This window comes from Tursiops truncatus, chromosome X (genome assembly GCF_011762595.2).
Source record: "Tursiops truncatus isolate mTurTru1 chromosome X, mTurTru1.mat.Y, whole genome shotgun sequence".
NCBI lineage: Eukaryota > Metazoa > Chordata > Mammalia > Artiodactyla > Delphinidae > Tursiops > Tursiops truncatus.
Window position 1 is genome coordinate 31206859 of NC_047055.1, and position 12002 is coordinate 31218860.

The 12002-nt window shown below is 37.3% G+C and overlaps 1 protein-coding gene across 1 annotated transcript; it reads left to right on the plus strand.

Moving 5' to 3' along the window:
* Positions 1–5542: 5542 nt before the first annotated feature.
* On the plus strand, positions 5543–6908 carry AGTR2 (angiotensin II receptor type 2). Its single transcript, XM_004327499.4, has one exon. It carries the CDS (start codon positions 5575–5577, stop codon positions 6661–6663), a length of 1089 nt encoding a protein of 362 aa, XP_004327547.1. The 5' UTR covers positions 5543–5574; the 3' UTR covers positions 6664–6908.
* Positions 6909–12002: the final 5094 nt, after the last annotated feature.

Sequence of the window (12002 nt, forward strand, 5' to 3'; positions counted from 1 at the left end):
CAGATAAATAGGAGAAAATGTCATATCAGTTAGCTGATATTTTGAATATGAGTCAAAAATATAGACTATTTTTAATTGTTTATCTTTCCAACAGTTGGGTTACATATATTGAGATGCTATTTGGTAGAACTAGGGTGCCTTTTGTGAGATCCTGCTCTGAACACGATGCTCAGGCCTGTAAATGCCTTTGGGGTAAAGGGAAATTGGAACTCTTCCTCCTCCTTATGTTTTTGGGACCAGATTCAGCTGGAAGCAACCGGTCTCAGGAATGTACTGAGTCAGACATCCATTCATTTCACTGCATGGATTCCACTTGTTAACTGATTTAATAGTCCTCTCACTCACTCTCTATGTGATGCCTAGGCACTCAGTTAATTTGATACAAACAATCACTCATATTGGCCATTTGACTGAATTTCTGGCTGGTTTCTACAAAATGGTCAATCTAATTGTTATTTCTGATTAGAAGTCCTTATTGTTTTTTCTCACTTGTTTTCATCCTGACATGCTTGTTCTCATTGTATTGGAAACTAAAGTGAGACACAAAAATAATCTGCAAGGACATATCAACAAGGCAATCCTCTTCACTCTCCTGCTTTCAGGGACCCCCAGGTTTGGAAAAGTCCAGTGGCAATTCAAGTAAGGCTTCCCTATGGTAACTGAATTGAAAAAGATTAGTGTTAAGTATGTATGTGGGTAATGGGGGGTGGTGGTGGTACTTGTGTGTGTGTGTGTGTGTGTGTGTGTGTGTGTTGAAGTTGGGAAGAGTGGAGATGCTACTGTTTTGGACAGGAACTCAGAGAGGTGACTGAAAAACAAACTAAAAAGGAAGGCCGATATACATTTAATCATCTCATGATCTGCACCTCTAATCCTCACCTTTATAACTAGGGCATGTATATCCAGACTTTTGCATTTAATAGTTCCTTTTCTCCTTCAAAACCTCATCTGGGGACTTCCAGTGGTTAAGACTCCGAGCTTCCAATGCAGGGGGTGCGGGTTCAGGGAACTAAGATCCCACATGCCTGGCAGTGCAGCCAAAAAAAAAAAAAAAAACAGTGTGAGTCGGGGCAAGAGGGACAAATAAGATTTTTCCTGAGATTTTTAGCAGAGGAGAAATTCCTCTCAAGAGCATCTTTTTTTTTTAAAACTTAGCATTAAGTAATCTCACAATAAATAAAAGGTATTCACTAGAAAAAAATTAATTCAATATGATTTACCATTGTTTACTTCTGCTAGCCAAGCTGCACTTGTCCTGAAGAGCTGCATAATTTATTCAAATGACCTGGGGCTTTTAAAGTCAATCTTCCAGCAGAAAAATTACCCTCTGCCCCCAGGAGAGTGAATTTTTGTGTGTTGTACTGCTTCCCATGACTGACATTTATTTGATTCTAAAGTGTATTTACATTGTTGGCTCAACTTGGAGTTCTTTACTGAATCAATAATATGCTATATTTCTCACTTCAAGTGGTGTCAATATTCCTTTGCTTTTCCTTTTTTCTTGTTTTGCTTTTTTTCCCTTATTTCCCTGCAGTTACATAGTTTTTCTTCGACCGGTGAAAATTTTTACTCCTAAGATTATAAAGAAACAGAGTAAATGTCCTCTTAATCTTCTGGGAAATGTGTGCCTCTTTAAACTTTATTTACGTCAGAACTTACTGTAATGAAGGACAAAATCTCTAGACAAGGTCCCCTGCTCCTCGGGGGTGTTCAAGGCTAAGGCTCCCAGAGGCGAGCCTGCAGTTTGTTCTCAAAAGTTTATAGCTCACCTCCTGGCTATTTCTTTAAAAGGGGCATGAGAGGGGGCTAGAAATAGAGCAGGGTGGGAATCTGACCCATCGTGACCACTCAGGAGGCTCTGGCCTGGAAAATTCCCCTGTACGTGGTAAAAACAAACATTCAAAATAGAGGGAGAAACCAGGCTTAAACAAAGAGTGAAACCAGTTCCCATTTCAACTCTCCTGCCGATAACCATATGTGCCCGCTCATTTGTTTCCCAAACATCAGTTTTCCATCATTTGGACAGAGTCTCAACCTGAATCTGTCCAGAGCATAGGAAGCAAATATTTTGAGATTTCATAAAATGCTGTGTCTGTATATTAGGAGCATTTGCTTAATGTTCAGTCTACCGAAAGAAACAGTGAAATGGTATTGTGCAAACCTTTGAATCCTACTATATTTTTCAGGCAATGGTGACCTCTTCTTGCTGGTCTCATCTGCCTGTGCACTACAGGATTGACTTCAAGATGAACGGAGAAACAGACAAATGTCAAAAGCCATCTGTTTTGTATCATGTCATTTGTAATTGTGTCTTCCGTCACCCACCCTCCCTTCTTTGTTGCGCTCCTTCTGCCAGACCGTTACTTAGGTCCCCAGCTACTTCCTCAGAGCCTGCCTGCCCTCGTCCTCCACCTGCAGCCTGCAGCCTGCAGCCCGGGTAGGTGCACTCTTACTGCTCTCAGAAAAATATGATCAGTAGAAATAACTGGAATCCTTTATACCCATGTAAGTGTCCTGGGTTCTCTGATTTTCTGTACTCACTGTAGTAAACTAGTCACACATTTCACCTACCTGTGTCTCCATTTTGGGAATAAAATGAAGAAGAATATTTTCTACCACATAACAATCTTCAAACTCTTTCTCCCTTCTTTAATGCTCTGTAACAGCTTATGAATGGTCAGCAGGGACTTTTTGTAAATGTTGCATGTTTTCTCTTTGCTAGGACAAAGGGTGAGATTAAAGGACCAGCTAATGCTCCCTCCTGTAGTGTGGAGGTTAAGAGCGTCAGCTCTGACTTTAGAGTGCCTTAGTTTGAATTCCAATGTTCTCATTTAATAGCTATGTGACTTCAGAAAAGTTACTTAAGCTCTGTGAGCCCTAGTTTCCTGATTTTTAAAATGGAGGTAATATTAATAGCCTATAATAGCATCTACCATGTACTAGGCACGGTTTTAAGCACTTTAAATATATAAGCTCATTTAATTTTCATAACTCCATGACGCAGGTAATTAACATCATCCCCATTTCTCAGATGAGAAAACTAAGACATGAAGAAGGAAAGTAACTTGGCCACGGTCATGGAATTAGCAAGTGGTATAGCTGAGCTTGTGAACCAGGCAATTGGAACCCAGAGGCCATGTCCATACCAGTGTGCTATATTGCCCCTCCATTAAAGTATCGAGCAAAAAGCACTTGGCACGGTATTTGGCACATGGCGTTTATTGTCAGCTGGTATTATCACTTCTTATCACTTCTTATGTACTTAACTTTCTTCTTTTTGTCACTCCTGCTTCTACTAGTGTTATTGTGTAAGGCTAATCACCCCCACTCCCACAAAAAGAAAAACAACAGTGATCTAGGCTGCAGTAGCTGCCTAATCCTTCTCACCCTGCGTGCTTTGTACTTAAACCGCAAATATGACAGGGACCCATGAAAGGAGATGCTACATGTTAATACTTCTTTTAGAAGACATGAGAATTATATCCCTACTATCACCACCTCTCCAGCAACAAGCCAACAAAAATTGCTTAAAGCAAGGGAGAAATTTTAGACTTCAAGTAAAGTTGCTGCTGTTCTTTAATAAGCAGGGGTAAATTTTTCAAAAATTAATGAAGGTTGCGAAAGATGCTGATGGACAAAGATTCTACTACTAGAATAAATTCCCTAGTCTCCACTCCTTAACTCACTTTAGAATGCCAGTATCAGGGTAAAAGAAAGAGAAAATTCTGCAAATAATTATATTCTTCTTTTAAAGTAAGCCACTGACTTCAAAATTCTCTAACACATTTGTGGAAACTTCATTTTTTTGTTTGAGATTTATTTGAATGAGCTGTTATGATTGGAGACAGTGAGAATTTCAGATTAATGTTTTGCAGCCAAAAAAAAAAAAAACTCTGGAAAACTGGCAAGTGTTCATAAGTCAGCCCTAGAATTATGTAGGTTGAAGGCTCCCAGTGGACAGACCGAACATATAAGAAGGAAACCAGAGATCTGGTGCTATTACGTCCCCGAGTCTAAGGGAACGAATAAGCACAGAATTAAAAGCATTTTCAGCCTGAATTTTTAAGGTAGGTCTGCACAATTTATATATACTCTGTTTGGAAAGTAGAACATACATTAAATGAAAATATTTTTTATGGATGAACTTTTCCTTTTTCCTGTATTTTAACACTATTTTGCAAAACTCCTAAATTATTTAACTGCTGTTTCTCTTACAGGGGTGCACTTAGGAACTAGGCAAGCTGATTTATGATAACTAAGCTTTAAACTCCAACAACCAGTAAGTCTTCAAGTGGGTTTATTTTAGATTCTTTCATGTTAATTTGTTAGGTCAAGATTACGAAAGAATAAGCTTTAGACAAAAATTGTAAGTTTGCTGTTTATTAGGAGATTCTTTGCTGATTACATTTTCACTGAGTAGTTTATTTATCTGTGTTTTGAAACTATCTAAAGGAATAGCTGTTCCTTTACTGTGTTTATCTTCAGCTAATTTTCTTTTGTTTTAAAATAAAGTTGCTACTAAAACTAACAGTATCACAAAACCCTGAATATTGATCATAACATTTGAGAGCCAAGTAGCACTGTTACTACTTAGTTGTGTTAAACTAAAATAGCAAAGGAAAAAATGATACAATTATATCATGATTAATCATTGATATTCAATTCTTATTTCATTGAGCAATATAACTTTTTCTATTTGACCCTAAATCAGATTTGGCTATTTTTTTCTTTTTCTTTTCCTAATTGAAAAAGAAAATAGATTTTCTTTTAAATGGATTAAACTTAAGTATCTATATGTAAAAGTAATAGTCTCTATTAAAATGTGATGGGGGCTTTTAAAAATACACACATATTCCATATCTACCTCGTAATTATATTATTATTGTGAAAACAATGGAAAAGTAGAACTAAAGGAATTATTTTTAATCAGCAAAAACCAACCATAATCCCCCATCCCAATATGTTCCTTTTTGCATATTCTCTTTCAATCTTTTGTACACTTACTTATTTTTTCCATAGTTTATGTTACTTATATTTTCCATTGCTGGAATGATTTGTATATAATTAGTTACTTGAATAAGGCATTTCTCTACGCAATAGCAGGCAGCAGCGTGGTTTCTAGAAAGTATATAGAGTGAGATATGTGCTCAAGTGTTTTTGAAATGCTAACTTGTCTTATTTCTTAGTTCCTTCTTGTTTCACGCGTTTCCTATTCTGGCTAACCTTTTGAAATATTAATTTTCTTTAAACCTTTTCACAACATAATAGAAAAGATGGGCAAAATGTAGTTTTGTTCAGAATTTTCAGTCTTGATGCTTCTTGGTATTATTGAGAAAACTCTCTTTTCTTCTTCGAGAAGTAAAATCCATTCTTATTTCATAAGGCATGCTTCCGTTTCCCAATATTGTCTATAACCATCCACCATTTTTTGCTTTCAACAAACTTTTAAAATGCTAATGACGTGATGATGTCCTAAATTCTGTATGTGCTCTGAGAGGTTTTTGTTGGGTTTTTTTGTTGTTTTTTTTTCCCCAGAAGGTGTAAGAATTAGGAGCTGCTGACATTTCAGTCAATATGAAGGACAACTTCACCCTTGCCACCATCAGCAAAAACATTACCAGCAGTCTTCACGTCGGACTTGTGAACATTTCTGGCAATGAGTCTACCTTTAACTGCTCCCATAAGCCATCAGATAAGCATTTAGATGCAATTCCTATTCTCTACTACATTATTTTTGTGGTTGGATTTCTTGTCAATACTATCGTGGTTACACTGTTTTGTTGTCAAAAGGGTCCTAAAAAGGTTTCCAGCATTTACATCTTCAACCTGGCTGTGGCTGACTTACTGCTTTTGGCTACTCTTCCTCTCTGGGCAACCTATTATTCTTACAGATATGACTGGCTCTTTGGACCTGTAATGTGTAAAGTTTTTGGTTCTTTCCTGACCCTGAACATGTTTGCAAGCATTTTTTTTATCACGTGCATGAGTGTTGATAGGTACCAATCTGTCATCTACCCCTTTCTGTCTCAAAGAAGAAATCCCTGGCAAGCATCTTATATAGTTCCACTTGTTTGGTGTATGGCCTGTCTGTCCTCATTGCCAACATTTTACTTCCGAGATGTCAGAACAATTGAATATTTAGGAGTGAATGCTTGCATTATGGCTTTCCCACCTGAGAAGTATGCCCAATGGTCAGCTGGGATTGCCTTAATGAAAAATATCCTTGGTTTTATTATCCCTTTAATATTCATAGCAACATGCTATTTTGGAATCAGAAAACACCTACTGAAGACCAATAGCTATGGGAAGAACAGAATAACTCGTGACCAAGTCCTGAAGATGGCAGCTGCTGTTGTTCTGGCGTTCATCATCTGTTGGCTTCCCTTCCATGTTCTGACCTTCCTGGATGCTCTGGCCTGGATGGGTGTCATTAATAGCTGTGAAGTTATAGCAGTCATTGACCTGGCACTTCCTTTTGCCATCCTCCTGGGATTCACCAACAGCTGCATTAATCCCTTTTTGTATTGTTTTGTTGGAAACCGGTTCCAACAGAAGCTCCGCCGTGTGTTTAGGGTTCCGATTACTTGGCTCCAAGGCAAGAGAGAGAGTGTGTCATGCCGAAAAAGTAGTTCCCTTAGAGAAATGGAGACCTTTGTGTCTTAAACATGAGAGTGGAATGCATGTTATCAACATGGTTACTTGGTTTGAGATCTCCCTGAATTATCTTTTAACGGCTTTAGTAAAATAACAAGTTCTTCCCCTTCATGTAATCTTCTCTCACTCTTCTAGAACAGGAAACCAAATGTAACTCTAAGTTTTATCCTCCAGTGACTTTCAAGAATTGCCCACCTTTTTTTTTTTCTGGTCTATCTGTACTAGACTGTCACTGGGGAGATGTACCCAAAACTGAGAAGTAACTGGGAATTTATCTCCAATTATAATTAATAGGAAGTTATGAATGATGATTTGGAGTTTCAGATTTCTCCTTGAGATATGCTGGAGTTTTTATTGGTTCTTAGATCCATTTTCATCAAGCTTTCTTCTTGAACCAAGGCTGGTCTTTTAACTCACTGCACTATTTACAAGACATTACGCTAAAATAAATGAGCACTTCTAAGTGCAGTGTACTACAATAGATTGGTACCAGTTATTCAGGCTCTAGGCATATGCCTTCTACTTTATATTATAAATAATAATCCTTTTATATTTCGCTTGAGCATAAGTTTGTATTTAAGATATAGCTACTTATTGAGTAAGGTTAGGAATGTAGATTAGATCACATGTACTCCTACATTTTAGCTTTTATTTAGAGTTATAGGAAGTAAAATGTATAATAACATAGATTTGCAATAAACAAATATTTGTTCACTGAAGTCTGAATAAACACTTTTTAAACTTTCTATCCATTTTCTATCTACTGTTTGAAGGTTTCTATGTTCTCTGATAATTTTTTGAAAATAACTAAACAGTGTTTAGTGTATAAAATGTAAAGGTCATTTTTTACATCCTTGACCTTTGGGATGTGGTGCTTTGATATATAGGAAGTTGACTTGAGTTTTATTATTGATGCTTTGGTTCTGGGTTGCTTCCCAAAATATCTGGGTGGCTTATTTAACTCTTTACGTTGTAATAAACCCTTAATGGGCATAGGAAAAGATTATGTCAAAATGGAATTTTGATACCCAAGGAGGACAAAGAGATCCAGCAAATGATACGTATGGTGTCACACAACAAACCTGTCAGGGCAATGCAATGTGGCTTTGAAAATATAGACCATGGGGTAGACTTAACCTATACCTATGGATACTGCTTGTTCCAGAATTTATAGAATTCTGCGCAACTCTTCTATACCAATCACTGGTCCATAGATCTCCTTTCAACACTATTAGAACTCCAAAGTTTGAGGAGTGCCTGAAACTGAGTGAGGTACCTAGAGTTAACTTAGAGTATTCATCTTAATTTTAGAAGTTAGAGATTTCATTCTGCACCAGCCCCATATTATATCAGGTTATCTAGGACCTTCCTAGACCAATACTGACCTCTGAGGTAGAAATAAAGTTACAGAAGCTTGGTGTCTTTGCCAGATTCCAGGGCTATAGATCCAAAAATACTCTGGCTCCACTTTCTGGGAAAGTCCTAATTTCATGTAATCTATTATTATCAATAAAAACAAATAGCTAAATGTATAAGCAAACATGACTTCATATTTTAAATAATTTTGTAAAACATCTCATTAAATAAAATCTTTAATTGGAAGATCATGTGTGCTTTACGTTTTTATTGTAACTACCTCCACTTATGGATTCTTACCTTCTCTTGTATCCTTATCTTCCTTACAGTCCCCACTGATATTTCTTAGTTTCAGCCCCCATCATTCCTTATCTGGCTTCTTGCTATACTCTTCTAGTCTCCCGCTCTTGAGTCTTCAGCCATAAAACCTTATTAATTATGAAAGGAAAATCCAGATTTCTTGTTACAGTCTACAAGACCACCGGAAATCTGATTCTTCCCTGCCTCGCTGGCTTTTTTTCTCTTTGCCATCTCTCTCTTGCATTCTGTGTTCAAGCATCACAAAAGGACTTAAACTGCTTTTTTTCAAGCCTGATGCTCGCTCACACCTGTCTGCTTTGGCTCACACAACTCTCTCGTCCTGAACACCCCTCCAACCACCCCGCCCTCAGGGTCTCTCATTCAATTGACGAACACCTACTCAGCTTCCAACATTAGTTCATGTCAGTTCCTCTACCAGGATAACAATGATTATACTAATTATAATACAAACCTCCCTCCCCTGGGAGTTCCCTTAATGAAGAGAATTATTTCTCTAGTTCTTGGGATTTTAAGCCTGGCCTCCACTTCCTTAGATGCCCAGTTTTGAGCCCTAAGTAATTCTCTGAGGCTTGGACTCCAGTGGTCTTTCCTGGGACTAAGAAGAAATGTCATTAAGAAGATGGTACACAAACATGTGAACTCTGATTGCAGGAGTATACAAAGGTATAAATGTCCTCTTTTTTCTTTGAAAATGTAAACTTCAGGTAAGTTTCTCAGATAGGAAATGAAACTGTATTCTTCTCATTTTGTTTGTATCATTTCCAGGTATTACCTAATCCCCTTTCCTTTCCATGGTTCCACCTTTATTCACCTCACCCACATAACGCCCAAGAACCACATAATAATAACAATAATAGCTACGATTCTGTGAGCACTATATGATATATACTACTGTAAGTATTTTATTATCCCATTTTATTCCCACAATGACTCAATTATTCTCATTTTACATATAAGGATACTGAGGCATAAGTGAGTCCCTATTCATCTTTAAGTTTGCCTCTGACCAATGATCTGGGTAATCCTAATAGAGGTATTTAGTAGTTTAAATGAATCTTAGGCTACCAAGCAGATATTTCAGAGACAGTCTTGCTCAGTCCTTCAACTTTCCCCCCAGACCACACTGCTTGTATGTCCCTGACCACAGCAATACTAGAGCACTGGACAGGTGGTATATTTGCACGTATGGAGAAAAAGAGAGGAGGCAAATTGATGAGGCTTTCTTCCTGGTTCTCCACTGCCCTTTTCTTGTGCTCCATGCTCTATAGAACTACATGAAGTAACCACTACCCCCTGCCCCTGCTGCTGCCCCCTCTACCCCCATACACAAAGCAAGACTGACACCTCAAACATTTCTTTTGAGGAACAAAATTGTTGACACAAATGCCAGCTCTGTGAAATAAGATTATACAGGATTACCAGAGAAATTCATCTCTCACAATTTGCAAAACATATATATTTTTATTATGGAAAGCCAAGTATTAATTATTGTTACATTTTATATCCCTAAATTAGATCTGCTAAATAAAATGTTTGGGAAAAATCCCTTTTTTTTTTTCTGATCTTTTGAGGTCTGTAGCAAAATGAGAGGACAATCTAAAGGAAAGCACATTCTATTTTGACTTTTCTTTTTTTTTTATCCACAGGGATCTGAGAGTGGGAAGCTGTTTGCTGGCCTGACATATCAACAAAAGAAAAATCCAAACTTGACAAGCTGAGTTAACCACATGAGGTGACTGAAGCAAGAATGGATTGAGATAATAAGGAAAATGTAGCACTTAATTATTTTGTTAACTCCTAGATGAATTACATCAACAATGATGATTCACATAAAATAACAGAAATCCATATGCTATCACAAAACATAATCACTTTTCCTGCAAAAAACCAGTGGCTTACAGCTGAGTTGAATAGCCTCCTAAACATTGACTCTCACTTGCACAAACATATCTACAAAGGGTTAACATCTTCAGAATGAGAAATCTTTCTTTTTGAAATTCTTTCTTCTAGGAAGAGAGCATTCTTTTTAAAATTAAAAATAATTTATATGTATTTCTTATTAAGAATCAATACTCTCTTGTTGAAAAATTTAACTGTATGGATAAAAATTAGCCACAGACATAATGACTGTTAGTTGCATGAGGTAAAATTATAAATATAAATATAGACATAGATAGGTAGATAGATAGATACTGTGTATACTGTGTGAATATATATATGGATACTATATATATATATATTATATATATATAATCTCTTTATCTATATCCATATTTCTTTCTCTTTTCATCTATTATCTAATGGATATATCCTTCATCATCCTGTGGTACATTTTTCTTAATATTTAAAATATTTTGATCCCAAACTCCCAACTGGTTTACTGGAAAATATTGTTTCTTCCCTTGTTGGGTCTTCCTTTCCTATGATAAGTCCCAAATCTTCAGGGCTTTAAACAATCCAAGAGATCAAACCCGGTAACTATTGCCCAGTGGGAGAAAATATTGGAAAATCTGATAAGACTTCTCGCCCACTTTCTGCTGCTGTTTTTGCTACATTATATATCAGTTGGTCCACATAAGAACAGATGGTTCAGACTGATCCAGACTGACTGGTACCAGTTCAGACTGGGACAGACTCCTGTACACATTAAGGAGTTTCCAAGTGATCTACACAAGCCATCTGATAGAGTGTAAGAGAAAGAAAAAGGAAGCTTCTTCTTCCAGTGTTACACTCACCTATATATGATGCATGCCACAGTAGACAAGGTCTCAAACACATCTTTATTTGTTTTGGCATCTTCATGGAGCCAGGAGGGATCAACAGAAATCCAGGAGGAGGAACATGCCATACCAGTGTAGGGGAGCAAAACTTGCCACCTCAAAATGTCTCTTTGGCATGCGGGTTATTTTGAGCTGAGAACAATCAAGGCCCAAAAAACTCAGAAACAAACTCTGACCTTCCCCCTAAATGCCTAAAGAATGTAGATATAGGACCTGTTCCAGGAAGGGAGATATTACCATAGATAATTATACTATGAACTAGGTGTGTAGACAGGGAGGAACCTAGCAAAGTCTGTTTGTTACAATTCCTCTCTGTCTCCCACTGTCTCTGCCTGGCCTAGCATACATTTATTTACCAAACATTTGCTTTTCCATCTCCATATAAATTGCCTTCTTTCCCTTTGAAGTCCCAAACCCCTATTCCCAACATCCCCTTTTGTCTCTAGCTGAAGATGATATTTAAGGCGACAGCTTCAGCCATTTTGGCAAGTTACTCAGTTCTCCTGGGTCTCTCTCATATATACATGTTATTAAACTTTTGTTTGATTTTCTCATGTTAACCTACTCATGTCAATTTAATTCTTAGACGAGCCAAAAGAACCTAGAAGAGTAGAGAAAAATTTATTCCTCCCTGACACCAGGAACCAATCCTCTCCTTTCTTAAATGAAGCTCTCATATGCAGTTGAAGTCACAGTTCAAACTTCTTCTCAATAAAAATGAGTACCCCTGGTTGGCAGAGGGGGTAGGTAGTAAAACTGATGTTGCTTCTTAAACGATCACATTAGTAAGCGACACCTCAGGGCATAAGATATACTGCAAGCAAACTTTGAACTTCTTAGAAAAAGCGTCTAGTACTTGATTCCCTTCCTCTCAGAAGGCCCCTTTGCCAA

What these genes read in the sequence shown, in the direction of transcription:
- AGTR2 (XM_004327499.4), top strand. Translation starts at nt 5,575, where the DNA reads ATGAAGGACAACTTCACCCTTGCCACCATCAGCAAAAACATTACCAGC.